This window comes from Trachemys scripta, chromosome 4 (assembly GCF_013100865.1).
Source record: "Trachemys scripta elegans isolate TJP31775 chromosome 4, CAS_Tse_1.0, whole genome shotgun sequence".
In the NCBI taxonomy this organism is placed as follows: Eukaryota; Metazoa; Chordata; order Testudines; family Emydidae; genus Trachemys; species Trachemys scripta.
Genome location: NC_048301.1, coordinates 44279040 through 44299165, shown reverse-complemented (window position 1 = coordinate 44299165; position 20126 = coordinate 44279040). Strand labels below are relative to the sequence as shown.

General features: G+C 40.1%; 1 protein-coding gene across 2 annotated transcripts in view; it reads left to right on the top strand.

Moving 5' to 3' along the window:
• Positions 1 to 20126, top strand: part of TTC6 (tetratricopeptide repeat domain 6) — a 163091-nt gene that overhangs the window by 61189 nt on the left and 81776 nt on the right. For both annotated transcript variants that reach the window (XM_034769592.1, XM_034769591.1), the window contains exons 7-10: positions 7061 to 7220; positions 10219 to 10323; positions 17367 to 17471; positions 19067 to 19129. In XM_034769592.1, the coding sequence (XP_034625483.1) occupies positions 7061 to 7220; positions 10219 to 10323; positions 17367 to 17471; positions 19067 to 19129 (433 nt within the window). The remainder of the gene's footprint in view (positions 1 to 7060; positions 7221 to 10218; positions 10324 to 17366; positions 17472 to 19066; positions 19130 to 20126) is intronic.

Below are 20126 nucleotides of genomic sequence, written 5' to 3'. Positions count from 1 at the left end.
GTTGGTCCAATAAAAGATATTACCTCACCCACCTTGTCGCTCTAATACAGTGGTTCCCAAACTTCAACAACCTGCGAACCCCTTTCACTAAAATGTCAAGTCTCGCAAACCCCCTCCTCAAAATGAATATTTCCAGGGATTTTCTCCTTTATCTGAGTATAAATTATAAAAGCAGTGATCTGGGAAATATAAAATTTGTTTTTATGACATGCATATTACACACTATTTATTATTAAAGCAACAAAGGGTCCTGTGGCATCTTTCAGACTAACAGATGTATTGGAGCATAAGCTTTCGTGGGTGAATGCCCACTTCGTCAGACATGCATCTGACGAAGTGGGCATTCACCCACGAAAGCTTATGCTCCAATACATCTGTTAGTCTGAAAGATGCCACAGGACCCTTTGTTGCTTTAATAATAAATAGTGTGTAATATGCATGTCATAAAAACAAATTTTATATTTCCCAGATCACTGCTTTTATAATTTATACTCAGATAAAGGAGAAAATCCCCGGAAATATTCATTTTGAGGAGGGGGTTTGCGAGACTTGACATTTTAGTGAAAGGGGTTCGCAGGTTGTTGAAGTTTGGGAACCACTGTATTAGAGCGACAAGGTGGGTGAGGTAATATCTTTTATTGGACCAACTTCTGTTGGTCAGAGACAAGCTTTCAAGCTGCACACGGCTCTTCTTCAGGTCTGGGAAAGGTACTCAGAGTGGCACAGCTAAATATAAGATGGAACAGATTTTTTAGCATAAATAGTTAACACAAGTATTACCTCATTCACCATGTCTCTACAAAGAGAAATGTCATTGTTAGTTTAGTCCAGTGGTTTTCAATCTGTGGTCTGTGGACCCCTCTGGGTTCGCAGACTATGTCTAAGGGGTCCATGAAAGGTTGTTGTTACCATAGAACAATGGTTTTCAACCTGTGGCCTGCAGACCCTGGGGGTTTGCAGACTATGTCTAAGATTTCCAAAGGGTTCCACACCTCCATTTGAATCTTTTTAGGGGTCCGCAAATGAAATAAGGTTGAAAACCACTGGTTTAATCTTTTCAAAAAACAAAACTGTATAAAGCCAGCAGATGTCACTCTGAGCATGTACTAATGAGGTTAGAATGATCAAGAGTCAAACAATATATATATTTTTGTGAATACTTAGATATTTAGCAATAAATTCTCTCTTCTGTATATATATACTATGTTTCATCATTTCCATTTAGTTATATATTTTTTGTAATTATATTATTTTCATAAAGACCAATTATAACCAAAAGGTTGAGGATTCAGTGTGTTATGAAATCATGACAAAAATATAAATTAAAACAAATATGAATATAATCCTTACTTTCTATTAAGTTAATATATTTCAAAATATGATGCAGAAATTCTCCATCAGTATAAATTCTCTATCATTTATCAAGCCGAATGCCTTTTAAAAATAGCTACTTAGCTGATAAATATTAATCAAACCTGGAAGAATGAAAATAGTAGTGTTTTTTGGGCAACCCCATCATCCCCACTCCAAATCTGTTTTTGGCGAGGTACCAGGCACAAAGTGAATAGAGGCAGAGAATGGCAAAAATGGTTATTCAACCTGACAGTTGTATATACATTATGTAAGAAGTGGTTAGTAAGTTTTAATCTGAAACATTATAGAAGGTGCAAAATGTTTCAAGACACATGGCTTTTTACTTCTTATCTTAAATACTTGAGAATGTCACTTTCTAAAGTGAGATATTCCATTTGTGAGGCATTTGCAGTAGGTGATTTTATAAAAAAATAAAAAAACCCTCCCAAAATCAGAATCCAAATGACCGGATAATCACTTGGGGTATAATCCAAAACCCATTGAGATCAACGGAAACCCTCCTGTTGACTTTACTGCACTTTGAACTTAAATATGTAATGTAATGTAAAGTATGTGAGTAACTCCATTGACTTCAGTGGGACTACTCTTTATGTTTAAAGTTATGCATGTACCAGTTAGGCCTCAATGCTGCAAACACATGCTTAAATTTAATTCTGTAAAATAAATGGGGCTACTCAGATGCTTAAAGTTAATCATATTTATAAGTGTTTGCAGGTTCAGAGCTGTAGGTCCAACATGCATATGAAACACTAGTGTGGCCCTCTTGTGTCTTCACATAATGCACATCATGGGTTTGATCTTACAAGCTTTCCTGAAATCATTTCTTGGAGTGTTTGCACATGTCCATTCCACTGTGGGTTTGGGCATGCACAGTTGTCGGAACTTTTTCCCTCAATGGTACCCACTATGGAGGCACAAATGCCCCCGTCACCATTTACCACTGCATGCTGCTATAAGAGCACGGAGCTGTCCCCAACCCCCTCAGTTCCTTCTTACTGCCAGTGATGGTTGTTGGACTTGTTGTCATAAGCTTCCCTCACTCCTTTGTATATATACTCTCTTTTATTGTTAGGAAGTAGTTAGTTAGTTAAGTTTGTTAGTTTTAGTGATAGATTTTAGTCATAGGTGTTTTTGGACTAGTTTTTGTCTTTCAGTACTGGGATCAGTACCGAAATGATGCCGTATTTACCAGGTTTTAAATCCTGCCATACTTGCGCTAAACCTGTGCTGGTCAATGATCCACACGCCGCGTGTTTGAAATGTTTGGGAGAATCCCACATAAGTGACAAAAGTCACATTTGTAAGGGATTTAAGCTCCGCTCAAGAAGAGTTAGAGTGGTGAGGCTCATATGTTGCTCTTGGAGGCAGCACTTTGCCCCCCATCGGACTTGTCTCATGCAGAGAGAACCCCAAGTACATCAGCCTCGGTATGGAGCACACAGGAGGTGTCTTCAGCTCCTCAGTCCCATTCGCTGGTACTGAAGAAAAGGCTTACACCCTCCTCAGGCTTGGTACCTCACTTGGGGATGTTGGTGCCAAAGCCTAGTAGAAGTAGAGACTTTAAGACACAGTCAGGTTAGAGTCTCTCACTGGAGCACTCTTCAGCTAAGAAGAAGGAATTGCCACCTCCAGAGCTGTGCCAGGTCCATTGAGGACATCCCCGAAAGATCTCTGCAGCAGATCCATCAGTCATTGCCGCTCCCAACCATCCCAGAGGCATAAGCAGTTACAAGGGACTTACTTAGCATTTTGGTACTGGTGTCCCCAGAGGTGCAAGAAGGTTTACAATCAGTACCGATGCCTGCGTCACCTTCCTCTCCATGTCAGGAACTCACAGTACTGTTACCTCCCAAGCTTCCACAAAGACTGGTGCAGTCAAAGGGCAAGCCTCCAATGATATCCTCAGTACCACATCCATCATCTCCAAGCTTGGGCTACCTAACCACAGTCCCAACTGGTTGTGCACCCCCAGTGTCAGACGTTTCAGATTCTTCTTCTTCATACTCGAGGTGCATTCCTCTGTGTCCCATCCAAGACAGAGGGCATACCCTCCATCAGACCTTCGGTCATGCAACAGTCACAGCACTGGTCTTCTCCTCCTATGGAGCAATGGCCCGGTCAAGGTGCGGTTCTAGGCCCATATCAGCAGTCGTTCTGGACACCGTGGGGTGTCCCTGATCCTGCAAAGACCTCCCCGCAACCATATTATCTTTTGTCATTGAGATTACTCTGGGGGCATTGGCACCGAGAGTATCATTCTCTGGTACTGAGCACTGAGGTCACAAAGGTGGCTTCCTCATCACAAGTCATGAGCAGCTACCACCTTGGAATCCTGTGCTTGTTGCCAGATAAGACTACTGGGATGCTTTGACTGAAAGCATAAGCTCTCGCCATGGCACACAGATGCCTCAGCCTCCTGGGTCACATGTCAAGGTGTACCTATGTGGGTTAACACACCAGGCTGCATCTCAGAAAGCTGCATGCCTTGCTAGTGTCATTGAAAGCCCCAAGTAATCATCATTTGGACTAGATGGTTCATGTGCCAGTGTCAGTTTTGTTGTCTCTGGATTGGTGGATGAATCCTCTTAAAGTCTGTGTGGAGGTCCCTTTTATTCCTCTGCTACCAGTCCTCACTTTAGTCACAGATGCATCAGCTCTGGGTTGCAGGGCTCATGTGAGTCTCTGGGTCAAGGTCTCTGGATGCTTCAGGATCTGATTGCTCATATAAGTATCACGGAGTTAAAAGTGGTGCGACTAGCCTGCTCAGCTTTCTTCTGACATATAGAAGGAAAAAACTTGTTAATTTTAACAAACAATTCTGCGATTATGATTTACATAAACAGACAGGGAGGAGCGCAGTCATGCCAGGAAATTCTGGGACTTTTGCATAACCAATTCAGTTAATATCCTGGCTGCTTACCTTCCAGGGAAGCAGAATACATTAATAGATTGATTGAACAGGACTTCTCTGATCATCATGAGTGGTCTTTATGCCCTGATATCACCAGATCCATCTTCCAGCTCTGGGGGAGTACTCACATGGACCTGTTCGCAACAAAGTCCAACAGAAAATGCCATTGGTTTTGTTTCCAGGGAGGTCTCAGACCAGGCTTGTTGCCTGGTGTTTTCGGTTACCCTGGAAGGATCCCCTCCTCTATGCCTTCCTTCTGATTCTGTTGCTGTCCAGAATTCGTTCAAAGTCAACCAAGACCATGCTCATCTCATCCTTATAGCACCAGCGTGACTTCGACAATACTGGTTCTTGACCCTACTGACCTTGTCAGTCAAGCCTCTGTCTCTCCCATTGGATCTAGATGTGATTTTGCAGCTGCCTGCTCCATCCCAGCCTACAAGCCCTCCATCTGACAGAATGGATGGCTTCATTGCTAATGCATTGTTAACACAGCTTTGGAGGATCCTGTTCTAAGGATGTCCCTGAAGTGTTTCTGAATAGCAGAAAACCCACAACTAGGGGCATGTACCTTAGTAAATGGAAGTGCTACTCCATTTCATCCTATCAGAAAGGCATATCCCCAGAACAGGCACCCCTGAACCTCGTACTGGACTGTCTTCTATACCTAAAACATCAGAGTTTGGAGATTAGCTCTGTAAGAGTACATCTGGCAGCTATCTCAGCCTTCCACATCTTGGTGGATAATAAATCTCTTTTCTCTAACCCATTGTTACCAGATTCCTAAACAGTTTGATCAGATTGTTTGGCAACCGCCTGCTTTGACCACTGGTTGCAGGAAGATCAGCCCATTGCAGCTAGCTTGGAACCAGGATGGACTGGCAGCCCCCCATCGGCTTCCCGCTCCCCTAAGTTCCCTGTGTGGCAGCTACCTAGCAGGCTATCAATTGCTGGCAGTTCAGCTGTCCCTTCCTGCACTGCCGTGTGCTGCTCCTGCCCTCTGCCTTGGAGCTGCTCCTGGGAGCCTCCTGCTTGCTGTGCAAGGGGGGAAAGATGGGGGGTAATGTCAGGGTGTCCCCCTACCCCCTGCTACTGCACCCCACTTACCCCATTTCCAAAGAGCAGGGGAGACACACAACAGGGCTCAGGACAGTGGGAGCTTGCTGGCAGGAGCTGCTGTCTCAACTTGCTGATCTGTTTAAAAAGGCAGTGTATTTAGAGTGGGGTCAGCATACTTAAAGGGGCAATGAGTATCTCTCTCTCTGTCACACAATGTGTGTCTCTGTCTGCCATGCTGTCTCCCCTCCCTCCATTTGTGCTGCCTTGTAGAGTGTGAAGCTACATTAACAACGTGTTAACCCTTCAGGTCTCAGCCAATTCCTAGTTCATCATTTAGCAGTAAGGCATTTCCTGGGAAATATCCCACCCTCTGACTTCACCACCTCAACCAAGCTTCACAATCATCATCGCTGATTAAATTGTTTGTTTAAAACTTATACTGTGTGTGTGTGTGTGTGTGTGTGTGTGTATATATACACACACACACACACACACACACACACACAGTATAAGTTTATATATATATATATAGTCTTTTGTCATGTGAAAAAAATTTCCCTGGAACCTAACCCTCCCCCCCACATTTACATTAATACTTATAGGGAAATTGGATTCGCTTAACATAGTTTCACTTAAAGTCGCATTTTTCAGAAACATAACTACAACGTTAAGCAAGGAGTTACTGTAGTCTTTAATTTTCATGCTAACCAGGCAGTCTTTTTTTTGCCTACATTCTTCCTGAAATCCCATGTGCATAGAGATGAGGAAAGACTTCATTTATTCGATGTGAGAAGGGCTTTAGCTTTTTATCTGGAGAGTACTTTAGTTCTTTAGAATCTCCACGCAGCTGTTTATTATGGTTATGGACAGGGTTAAGTTTTCACTTAGAGAATCTCATCCTGGATCTCTTTGTGCATTTGTTTATGCTACCAGTTGCTAGAATATTGATGCATTCTACTAAAGCACAGGCAACTCCAGTGGCTTTCTTGGCACAAGTACTGATCATAGCTATTTGTAAATCAGAAACTTGGTAATCAGTTTACACTTTCGCTTCTATTATGCCATTTCCCATCAGTCCGGAGACAATACCAATTTTGGACAGGTTGTCCTTCAATCACTATTCAGGTAGACTCCGAGCTCACCTCCATGTTTGTCTGCTTGTGAGTCACCTATAGTGGAATGGACATGTGCAAGCACTCAAAGAAGAAAAAACTGTTACCTACCTTTCTGTAACTGTTGTTCTTTGAGTTGTTTTGCACATGTCCATTCCATGACCTGCCCTCCTTCCCCTCTCTATTAGAATCACCTGGTATGAAGGAACTGTGGGGGGTTAGGGGCAGCTCCATTCTCTTATACCAGCACGCAGTAGTGTATGCAACAGAGGGAGTTCAAGATGCTCCAACGGATACCACTGAGGAAAAAAGTTCTCCGACAACTGTGCATACAGTGCGCACACACCTACAGTGGAATTGACATGTGCAACACATCTTGAAGAACACCAGTTACCCAAAGGCAGGTAACCATTTTATTCTTGACTTCTCCCCTTCTAAGGAAACGACTTGAGTAATTTTATTTTATTTTATTTATTCCTTCACCTTTGGTTTAATCATAAGGAAAATTAATTTAAAATTTGAATTAACTAACATTACATTATTTTTCTTAATATTTCAAGTAACTGACATTTGAGTAGTTCATTCATGTTTTATTCCACTTTAGAATTTGTTGTTATGGAGTTCCTGTTTCAGAACTATACCAGGATAATCAGAAAGATGGAATTAATGTTTTGCCTCCTCATACATCAAAAAGTCTAACAGAATGGCAAAAAGTAGCTGCCTATTATGTTGAAAAGCCACGACTGGAACTGTTAGGAGAGAAAGTAAGAACTAATTTTGATAAAAATGTACACTGTTTGTGCAGTTTTACAAATAATTACACAGGGTCTGAAAACAAATTCCTAAATTATTTTGTTAGTGTGTGTCATTCAGGAATTAAATGACACACACTAATGCCACATTTTATATGTCATTTATATGTTGTAATATGCAGTCTTTTATATGCTGTAATAAATCACCCTCATCCCCAGTTCTTTATGTGAAATATTATTACATGGGAACATAGGAATTTCCCTACTTGATCAGATGTGGTCCTAGCATTCTGTTGCAGTCAGTGGCTAGTACCAGATGCTTCATAGGAAGGGGCAAGAATCCTTGGAATAGTTGATTTTGGGATAACCTTTTCCCAAAGAGGCTTCCTCTTAACCCCCAATAATTAGAGGTTGGCTTGTGCTCTGAAGTGTGAGGACTTGTATCCCATCGAACACTTAATTTAAAAAATATAATATCCTAGTATAACTCTGGATATTATTGTTCTCCATACATTTTTCTAAACCTTTTTTGAATCCTCCTAAGTCGTTGGCCTCAATTATATCATGAGGCAATGAATGCCACATGCTATTTGTGCATTTTGCTAAAAAGTATTCCTTATATCTGTTTTAAATTTGCCAACTTTTTATTTAAAGGGAAACTCCACTGGTTTTGGTTGCACTGAACAATAAATATTTAAGATGATAAGAAATATTTGTGGCCATAGATAAACCAAAATGTTTGCTTTAAAGTAGGGCGGTCAAGCGATTAAAAATATCAATCTCGATTAATCACGCGATTAAAAATATTAATCTCGATTAATTGCACTGTTAAACAATAATAGAATACCATTTGTTTAAATATTTTCGGATGTTTTCTACATTTACAAATATATTGATTTCAGTTACAACACAGAATACAAGGTGTACAGTGCTCACTTTATATTTATTTGTGATTACAGATATTTGCACTGTAAAAAAACAAAAGAAATAGTATATTTCAATTAACCTAATACAAGTACTTTAGTGCAATATCTTTATCATGAAAGCTGAACTTACAAATGTAGAATTATGTACAAAAAAATAACTGCAGTCAAAAATAAAACAACGTAAAACTTTAGAGCCTACACGTCCACCCAGTCCTACTTCAGCCAATGGCTGAAGTTTGGTTACATTTGCAGGAGATAATGCCGACTGCTTCTTGTTTACAATGTCACCTGAAAGTGAGAACAGGGATTCGCATGGCACTGTTGTAACCGGCGTTGCAAGATACTTACATGCCAGATGCATTGGTCTGCTCTGCTTTAGATCGTTATCGAGCAGAACCCGTCATCAGCATGGACACATCCTCTGGAATGGTGGTTGAAGCATGAAGGGACATATGAATTTTTAATGCATGTTCATTTTCATCACCTAAGTCAGATGCCACCAGCAGAAGGTTGATTTTCGTGTTTGGTGGTTCTGGTTCTGTAGTTTTCGCATCGGAGTGTTGCTCTTTTAAGAATTCTGAAAGCATGCTCCAGATCTTGTACCTCTCAGATTTTGGAAGGCACTTCAGATTCTTAAACCTTGAGTGGAGTGCTGTAGCTATTTTTAGAAATCTCACATTGATTCCTTCTTTGTGTTTTGTCAAATCTGCAGTAAAAGTATTCTTAAAATGAACATATGCTGGGTCATCATCCGAGACTGCTATAACATGAAATATATGGCCGAATGTGGGTAAAACAGAACAGGAGACATACAATTCTCCCCCAAGGACTTCAGTCACAAATTTAATTAACGCACTATTTTTTTAACGAGCATCATCAGCATGGAAGCATGTCCCCAGAATGGTGGTTGAAGCGTGAAGGGGCATACGAATATTTAGCATATCTGTCACGTAAATACCTTGCAACGCCGGCTTCAAAAGTGCCATGCAAACGCCTGTTCTGACTTTCAGGTAATGTAAATAAGAAGCAGGCAGCAGTATCTCCCGTAAATGTAAACAAACTTGTTTGTCTTAGTAATTGGCTGAACAAGAAGTAGGACTAAGTGGATGTATAGTGTCTAAAGTTTTACATTGTTTTGGTTTTGAGTGCAGTTATGTAACAAAAAAAAATCTACATTTGTAAGTTACACTTTCGTGGTAGAGATTGCACTACAGTACTTGTATGAGGTGAATTGAAAAATACTGTTTCTTTTGTTTATCATTTTTACAGTGCAAATATTAGTAATAAAAAATAATATAAAGTGAGCACAGTACACTTCGTATTCTGTGTTGTAATAGAAATCAATATATTTGAAAATGTAGAAAAACATCCAAAATATTTAATACATTTCAATTGGTATTCTATTGTTTAACAGTGCAATTAATTGCGATTAATTTTTTTAATCACAGTTAATTTTTTTGAGTTAATTGTGTGAGTTAACTACGATTAATTGACAGCCCTACTCTAAAGTTTTATAAAGCTAAGTTTTTAAGTACATTGATCATGTCTGAGCCAAATGCTGGGGAATCTGCCATCTTCTGAAAATGATATCATTTGTAATATTGGCAGTGTGTGAGCCACAAGAATCTGTTAGTTGGTTTCTTATCTACTTTATTATATTGATTTAGCAATAAGAAGGAAAACTTTTAATATTTACAATTGAAAATATTTGTTTTGAGTATTAGGGGTTCTTTTAATTGTTAAATGATTAGTAAAACAGGTTAGAAACTTGTAGTTCCTTCATGTTTCTAGTGCCAAAAATGGCCTCACTTTTCTGCATGATAGCCAACGCCAGCATTAGGTTGAGAAATGCCAATTAACAATGAATTAAAAATTTAGAGAGATACACTGAATAGTTTATTTTGTCGTAGAAGTGTGTCTCATCTCTTGAAATTTCATTATTCTGGTTGCAGCTTTCCTCAAAAGCATATTCAGTGGACTTTGGCATTTTGTCACCAAACAGTTATATTCAGATCGTAATAATATAAAGACATTTAATGTTTGGCTTGGTTTTAGTAGCTAACCGCAGTTTGTTGGCTTTGAAGGTTTCTGTTCATCCGGGAACTCTAAAAATGTTTTGGGCTCCAGCTCCACCAAAATTTTCTGCTCCACTGTCTTTCATGAAGGAAACCTTATTTCCTACGTATGAGGTAAATATTTTAAAAGTTTTCTGTGTATTGCTACCTTTTGAAGATACATACCACTCTTACTGTAGTTATTTATACTATTATTTTTATTAGAGTTTCTGTATTAATATCTATAGATGATAATATGTATGATCTGTTGTATATATTGCATAATTTGCTGTGGTTTTAAGTTCAGTTTCTGGAATAATAGAATTTCCAGTAGTAATTATGCTACATGTTATAGTGGCCACATTTGATATCGTATAGTGTTTATTTTAATTACATAGTAATAAATACTACTTTCCCCCCTTAATGCTTTTATATTCTAGCACGTTGTTTTTAAATGTGTGTTCTTTCTTTTAGAAAAACTTATAAAGCTACTTTACATGAAGTCTCTTGTATGGTATCCTATCACTGGTTCCTATTAAAATGTGATAACCCCTCCTCCCCACCCCCCAGCATTTTAGACAGAGAAAACAATTTTAGAAAATGTCAGTGTGTTTTTAAACTTTGTAATGTTGTGCAATAAAATCTTCGTAATGCAAACATGTTTGGCAGCTGACATGCCATCCAAGCTAATGGACATATCTAGTGCCTGGTGCTGGCATTCAAAGTCCTTACTCTGTGCTGGGGCCAGTGGCTATAGAGAAGCCAGCAATCCATATAAAATACTCCAGTGCAAGAGATGCAGTAAAAAGAGACATTCTTTCTTATGCATAGGGGAGTCTACAGCAGGAACAGACCTGGCATAGTTAGCTCCAATGCCACTCTCTCTCAGTCTCATCATGAGGGGGTACAGCCAGAGTGAGCTGTGCTCTGGCTATCAGTAACTGTTACCATTGCCTGCTGGCATAAATTACCGAGTCCATGGAGGAGCTGTTTAGAGAATCAGGGAGCACTAGCCAATTCGGCGGTAGCCTAACTCGCTGTCACACCAAATAGATTTTGACCATAACAGACAGATTCATAGATTCATAGATTATAGGACTGGAAGGGACCTCGAGAGGTCATCGAGTCCAGTCCCCTGCCCGCATGGCAGGACCAAATACTGTCTAGACCATCCCTGATAGACATTTATCTAACCTACTCTTAAATATCTCCAGAGACGGAGATTCCACAACCTCCCTAGGCAATTTGTTCCAGTGTTTAACCACCCTGACAGTTAGGAACTTTTTCCTAATGTCCAACCTAGACCTCCCTTGCTGCAGTTTAAACCCATTGTTTCTGGTTCTATCCTTAGAGGCTAAGGTGAACAAGTTCTCTCCCTCCTCCTTATGACACCCTTTTAGATACCTGAAAACTGCTATCATGTCCCCTCTCAGTCTTCTCTTTTCCAAACTAAACAAACTCAATTCTTTCAGCCTTCCTTCATAGGTCATGTTCTCAAGACCTTTTATCATTCTTGTTGCTCTTCTCTGGACCCTTTCCAATTTCTCCACATCTTTTTTAAAATGCGGCGCCCAGAACTGGACACAATACTCCAGCTGAGGCCTAACCAGAGCAGAGTAGAGCGGAAGAATGACTTCTCGTGTCTTGCTCACAACACACCTGTTAATACATCCCAGAATCATGTTTGCTTTTTTTGCAACAGCATCACACTGTTGACTCATATTTAGCTTGTGATCCACTATAACCCCTAGATCCCTTTCTGCCGTACTCCTTCCTAGACAGTCTTTTCCCATTCTGTATGTGTGAAATTGATTTTTCCTTCCTAAGTGGAGCACTTTGCATTTGTCTTTGTTAAACTTCATCCTGTTTAACTCAGACCATTTCTCCAATTTGTCCAGATCATTTTGAATTATGACCCTGTCCTCCAAAGTAGTTGCAATCCCTCCCAGTTTGGTATCATCCGCAAACTTAATAAGCGTACTTTCTATGCCAATATCTAAGTCGTCGATGAAGATATTGAACAGAGCCGGTCCCAAAACAGACCCCTGCGGTACCCCACTCGTTACGCCTTTCCAGCAGGATTGGGAACCATTAATAACAACTCTCTGAGTACGGTTATCCAGCCAGTTATGCACCCACCTTATAGTAGCCCCATCTAAATTGTATTTGCCTAGTTTATCGATAAGAATATCATGCGAGACCGTATCAAATGCCTTACTAAAGTCTAGGTATACCACATCCACCGCTTCACCCTTATCCACAAGGCTCGTTATCCTATCAAAGAAAGCTATCAGATTGGTTTGACATGATTTGTTCTTCACAAATCCATGCTGGCTGTTCCCTATCACCTTATCACCTTCCAAGTGTTTGCAGATGATTTCCTTAATTGCTCCATTATCTTCCCTGGCACAGAAGTTAAACTAACTGGTCTGTAGTTTCCTGGGTTGTTTTTATTTCCCTTTTTATAGATGGGCACTATATTTGCCCTTTTCCAGTCTTCTGGAATCTCTCCCGTCTCCCATGACTTTCCAAAGATAATAGCTAGAGGCTCAGATACCTCCTCTATTAGCTCCTTGAGTATTCTAGGATGCATTTCATCAGGCCCGGGTGACTTGCAGGCATCTAACTTTTCTAAGTGATTTTTAACTTGTTCTTTTTTTATTTTATCCGCTAAACCTACCCCCTTCCCATTAGTATTCACTATGTTAGGCATTCCTTCAGACTTCTCGGTGAAGACCGAAACAAAGAAGTCATTAAGCATCTCTGCCATTTCCAAGTTTTCTGTTACTGTTTCTCCCTCTTCACTAAGCAGTGGGCCTACCCTGTCTTTGGTCTTCCTCTTGCTTCTAATGTATTGATAAAAAGTCGTCTTGTTTCCTTTTATTCCTGTAGCTAGTTTGAGCTCATTTTGTGCCTTTGCCTTTCTAATCTTGCCCCTGCATTCCTGTGTTGTTTGCCTATATTCATCCTTTGTAATCTGTCCTAGTTTCCATTTTTTATATGACTCCTTTTTATTTTTTAGATCGTGCAAGATCTCGTGGTTAAGCCAAGGTGGTCTTTTGCCACATTTTCTATCTTTCCTAACCAGCGGAATAGCTTGCTTTTGGGCCCTTAATAGTGTCCCTTTGAAAAACTGCCAACTCTCCTCAGTTGTTTTTCCCCTCAGTCTTGATTCCCTGGGACCTTACCTATCAGCTCTCTGAGCTTCCCAAAATCTGCCTTCCTGAAATCCATTGTCTCTATTTTGCTGTTCTCCCTTCTACCCTTCCTTAGAATTGCAAACTCTATGATTTCATGATCACTTTCACCCAGGCTGCATTCTACTTTCACATTCTCAACGAGTTCCTCTCTATTTGTTAAAATCAAGTCTAGAACAGCTTCCCCCCTAGTAGCTTTTTCAACCTTCTGAAATAAAAAGTTGTCTCCAATGCAGTCCAAGAATTTGTTGGATAGTCTGTGCCCCACTGTGTTATTTTCCCAACATATATCCGGATAGTTGAAGTCCCCCATCACCACCAAATCTTGGGCTTTGGATGATTTTGTTAGTTGCTTGAAAAAAGCCTCATCCACCTCTTCCACCTGGTTAGGTGGCCTGTAGTAGACTCCTAGCATGACATCTCCCTTGTTTTTTGCCCCTTTTAGCCTAACCCAGAGACTCTCAACACTTCCGTCTCCTGTGTCCATCTCTACCTCAGTCCAAGTGTGTACATTTTTAATATATAAGGCAACACCTCCTCCCTTTTTCCCCTGTCTATCCTTCCTGAGCAAGCTGTACCCATCCACACCAACATTCCAATCATGTGTATTATCCCACCAAGTTTCAGTGATGCCAACAATGTCATAGTTGTATTTATTTATTAGCACTTCCAGTTCTTCCTGCTTATTCCCCATACTTCTCGCATTTGTATATAGGCATCTAAGATACTGGTTTGATCTTTCCTCCCAGTTTTGTCCTGACTCTCCTTTCTCTCTGCCAATATAGCCCACACTCCCTCTTGTTTCCGACCCATCTCCCCGGTCTCCATGTTCCCCACTTACCTGTGGGCTTTGCTCACCTGTCCCCGTCGAACCTAGTTTAAAGCCCTCCTCACTAGGTTAGCCAGTCTGTGCCCGAATAGGGTCTTTCCTCTCCTCGAAAGGTGAACGCCATCTCTGCCTAGCAGTCCTTCCTCGAATAGCATCCCGTGGTCTAGGAAGCCAAAGCCCTCCTGGCGACACCATCTTCGCAGCCAGGCATTCACCTCCATGATGCATCTGTCTCTGCCCGGGCCCCTACCTTTGACAGGAAGAATTGAAGAGAATACCACCTGCGCTCCAAACTCCTTCACCCGTACTCCCAGAGCCCTGTAGTCACTCTTGATCCGCTCAGTGTCACACCGCGCAGTATCATTTGTGCCCACATGGATGAGTAGCATGGGGTAGTAGTCAGAGGGCTGGATAATCCTCGACAATGCCTCCGTAACGTCTCGGATACGGGCCCCCGGCAGGCAGCATACCTCCCGAGATGAAATGTCAGGGCGACAGATGGGCGCCTCCGTCCCCCTCAGCAGAGAGTCTCCGACCACCACTACCCTACGTTTCCTATTCGCAGTGGTGGCAGCAGACTTTCCAGCCTTAGGGGTACGAGGCTTCTCCTCCTTTACTGTAGGGAGTGATTCCTTCTTTCCTGTATCAAGAAGAGCATAACGGTTACCTATAACCACGGCCGGAGGGTTCGGAGCAAGGGTGGAGCACTGCCTGCTGCCAGAAGTAACCAGCTGCCAGTGTCCACCCTGAGCCATCTCCTCCTCCACCAGTGGTGTATCAGCAGTCCTGTGTACTGGGACAGCTACCTCAGCTGTCTCCACATGGACACTGTCGAGGAATTGCTCGTGGATTCGGATGCTCCTCAACCTAGCCACCTCCTCCTGTAGCTCTCCCACCTGCTGCCTGAGAGATTCCACCAGCAGGCACCTCTCACATTGGATGGTCCCCGCAGCCTGGATATCAGTAAGTGGAAATTGCAAGTTACAGTCTTTGCAAAACCACACCAGGATCTGGGTAGAGGCATCCATGCTCAGGCGCTCTGTCTGGCTACAGGCACAGGTGGAGGAGACAGTAGCAGTGCTGGCACAGGTGTTGCGGGTCTTCCTAACCATCGTAAGCCTCCCTCTGTCAAACTCCCGTCTGCAGCCCCCTGTCAGCAGAGGCTTCTAGCTTTCAAACCTTCCTTTGAAGCTCACAGCTTCCAACTGCCAGCCACAGCACATGGTCCCCAAAAGGGTGCTGTATTGCTCCTCCTTCACCTGGAGAACTCCCTTGCGAAACTCCCTGTTAGCAGCCCCTGTTAGCAGCTCCCTGTTAGCAGCCCCTGTTCGCAGATGTGTCTGCGCATCTTAAATGTGAATTGAATAGTTATTCTATAAGAACTTTAGTAGGGCTGTCGATTAATCACAGTTAACTCATGTAATTAACTAAAAAAGTAATCGTGATTAATCACAATTTCAATTGCACTGTTAAACAACAGAATACCAATTGAAATTTATTAAATATTTTGGAATGTTTTTCTATATTTTCAAATATATTGATTTCAATTACAACATAGAATACAAAGGGTACAGTGCTCACTTTATATTATTTATTACGAATAGTTGCACTGTAAAAATGATAAACAAAAGAAATAATATTTTTCAATTCACTTCATATAAGTACTGTAGTGCAATCTCTTTATCATGAAAGTGCAACTTACAAATGTAGATTTTTTTGTTGTTACATAACTGCACTCAAAACCAAAACAATGTAAAACTTTAGAGCCTACATGTCCACTCAGTCCTTCTTTTTGTTCAGCCAATCACTCAGACAAACAAGTTTGTTTACATTTTCAGGTGATAATGCTGCCCACTTATTATTTACAATATCACCTGAAAGTGAGAAGAGGCATTCACATGGAACTTTTGAAGCCGGTATTGCAAGGTATTTAAATGCCAGATATGCTAAACATTCGTATGCTCCTTCATGCTTCAGTCACCATTCCACAGGACATGCTTCCATGCTGATGATACTCGCTAAAAAAAAAAGTGTTATTATGTGACTGAACTCTTTAGGGGATGTCTCCTGCTCTGATGTTGCATGTCTCCTGCTCTGTTTTATCCACATTCTGCCATTTATTTCATGTTATAGCAGTCTCGGATGATGGTCATTTTAAGAACACTTTCACTGCAAATTTGACAAAACACAAAGAAGGTACCTATGTGAGATTTCTAAAGATAGCTACAGCACTCAACCCAAAGTTTAAGAATCTGAAGTGTCTTCCAAAATCTGAGAGGGAGGAGGTGTGGAACATGCTTTCAGAAGAGTTAAAAGCGCAACACTCTGATGTGGAAACTACAGAACACACACCACCTAAAAAGAAAATCAACCTTCTGCAGGTGGCAACTGACTCAGATAATGAAAATGAACATTCATTGGTCCACACCACTTTGGATCATTGTCAAGCAGAACCCTTCATTGGCATGGGCACATGGCCTCTGGAATGGTGGTTGAAGCATGAAGGGACATATGAATCTTTAATGCATCTGGCACATAAATATCTTGTGATGCTGGCTACAACAGTGCCATACGAACACCTGTTCTTTCAGGTGACATTGTAAACAAGAAGCGGGCAGCATTACCGCCTGCAAATGTAAACAAACTTGTTTGTCTGAGTGATTGGCTGAAGAAGAAGTAGGACTGAGTGGACTTGAAGGCTCTAAAGTTTTACATTGTTTTATTTTTGAGTGAAGTTATTTTTTTGTACATAATTCTACATTTGTAAGTTCAACTTTCACAATAAAGATATTGCACTAAAGTACTTGCATTAGGTGAATTGAAAAAAACTATTTATTTTGTTTTTTTACAGTGCAAATATTTGTAATAAAAATAATATAAAGTGAGCACTGTACACATTGTATTCTGTGTTGTAACTGAAATACATATGTTTTAAAATGTAGAAAATATCCAAAAATATTTAAATAAATTATATTCTATTATTGTTCAACAGTGTAATTAATCACAATTTATTTTCTTAATTGCTTGACAGCCCTAAACTTTAGATTAGCTATAGTATGTTCTTTAGTAATTGGCATATTGCTATATTTACTGTAGCTGACTAAAATTTTAATAGTAATGTAAAATTAATATTAAATATGTTAATATTACAGAGCAATGTTATTGAGGGTGTTGTAACTGAAGACTTTTCTGCTGACCTTCAAGATGAAGAAGACTCAGAGTCTGAGGATGATCTTGACATCTACAGTTATATGGTGGTATGTATGTATCTCAATAAAATAGCTTTCAATTTAAATTATTCCCAATTGCTTCCTTTTCAAAAGTTAAGGGCTTACCAAAAACATTTTTAATCTTTGGATAAATTTGTTATACTCAAAGATACTTTGTGTCAGTTAACTGTTTCCCTGTCTTTCCCTCTTCTGGTCCCAGCCAGGAACTGCCCTGCTCAACCCCTGCAGCTCCTTTTATCTGAGGCTGCTGTGCTCTGATTGGCTTCTTCCGCGCAGCCTTTCTAGGCAGGCCTGGAGGACAAACCTTCACTGCTCCTTTCTTGGGGCAAGATGTGGTAGGACTGAGAGGCCTCCAGCAGGGAGCCTCAAAGGGCCTGGTTCACCCTTTCACACTATTATAAAAGTATTATATGATACTGTAGGACTCTCTGTAATGCAATTAACAGTTGTTTTGGAAAGAAGTTTAACTGAAAGGAGTTTAACTTCCAAGGTTTGTCTTCACTAGAAAAGTAGGTTGTGTTAGAACACAATTTTGAGTCATGTTAACTAACATGCTGTTAAGCATGGCTTTGCAGTCAAGGATCTCTGTGTTTAACATTGTGTCAGCTGATTGTGGGTAAACTACTGGAACTATATATTTAACCACGACAAGCTGACACAATGTTAAACATGCCTTGTCCCTGTCTTTACTGTCTACTGCAAAGCAGCATTTAACATCAGGTTAACTAATACAACTCCTCAAAGGCATGTTCTAACTTAATTTAATTTTCAAGTAAAGAATAGCCCTTTAATGACATCACTGCACATTCTGGCCTTACCAGGAGCCCAGCAGTCATACATACTGCTTCTGGGACAATTGCATTAGCTCATTGGAACACACCTACTGAAAAGGAGTATATATCTCAGCTTCATCCAACTCATGCTCACGTGCAAAACTGTGATGGCAATCTCAGCAGAATTAAGGCAGAATAACTTTCCAAAAGAATGGACTATGTGATAGTCAAATGTGCTAATCTGTAAATATAAAACATATGAGGTCACTATTAAGTTTTTGCATTAGATTATGAATTGGATGGAGTTGCTTTTTTATACCTGTTGGAGATGAAGTGAATACCCTATAGAATATTGGAGTGTGTCATTGACCACATTGTAGGTAATGTGAAGGTAGGAATGAATGTTAGAGACTTTACCTTTAGCTTCTTATTTACATGCTTTCAAGATTTAAGAGAAGTGAGTGTGTCCTCATGCAACCTAAGCTGTCAAACTAACTAAATTTTTGTTTTTGGTAATATTTTATTATATGTATTTAATAACATAACTAGAGCTATATTAAGCTTCATATCTAACAGAAAAACCAAGATTTGATAATAAGAAATATGTGTAACACAGCCACTTAACGTTTTCCTGCTTTTGTTTTAATTTTAACTTTGTAATCCTAGCATTGTATTAACATAGTTTTTGCATGAATTCAGAGCATAAAACCAGCTCTAAAACAGAAAATTTGTCAGGAAGAACTATCATTCTTATTGAAAATTGTGTAATTAAGAACAAAGTAAATTAAGACTCCACTTTTACTAGCCATGGACTATGATAGACCTATTTTCATTTTGTTTTATTTGTAGGCAAAAAGCACACTAAGAAGATGCCATTCCTGCCCAGATTTTTATGCCACTGAAAAACTAAAGGTACTGTAATTTAGTCACTTTTATTTATTTTTTCCTCTAGATTTTATAGACCAACTTTTATCCTTTTGGTGCTTGATTGTTTCAATCTGCAGTAAATTTTAAGAAAGAATACTTCCAGCATAATAATACTATATAAGAAATATTTAAAGTTAACTGCTTTTCTAATATCAGAGGGATAGCCGTGCTAGTCTGAATCTGTAAAAAGCGACAAAGAGTCCTATGGCACCTTATAGACTAACAGACGTACTGGAGCATAAGTAATACGTCTTTTAGTCTATAAGGTGCCATAGGACTCTGTTGCTTTTCTAATGTTTTCCTTTCTGCTTAATTAAAAAAAATGAGATTAAATCAAAGTTCTTTTTCAAGTGGATTGCTTGGAATCTTTTAATATCAAAACAGAAAGCTGGAGGTCTGTATTGAGAGTCTCCTGTTGACTTCAGAGGGAATTGGTTAGGGCCTTTATTCATGTGAGTAGTCTTTACCTACTTAATCACATATAAATTGGACAAGATCTATGAGTAAAGGTTTGCTTCTTAGATTCTAAACAGATTGGAATAGCAACATAGAAAAAAACCCACAATCTGTAAAGTGCCATGCACATTTAAGGTACTATAGAAATAAATAATATTTCTAGCAATCTCTCACATTGCATAAGACAGCAATAAATTATGCATATTTTGTTTACCAATCATACAACTTATGCAAGACTTTGACCTTAACAGCATTATAAGGGTAATATTTTATTAAGGCAGATCAGTTTGTGGACTCTATTTAAGATGACCCTTTCCTGCCAGCACTCAACAGGGGAGGGATTGTGAATAGATTGCAGGGGATGTAACATGGTGCCTGAAAGGGGTGTGTGTGTATGGTGGGGAGGAGAATATGAAAGCAACTCGCAAGAGGTAGGGCTTCCCATCTCCTTGGGAAGTCAACTCCCAAGCTGACCTGGGAATCTTGGTGCTCTAGGATACCCAACACTGGGGCAAGGAGCCTCAGC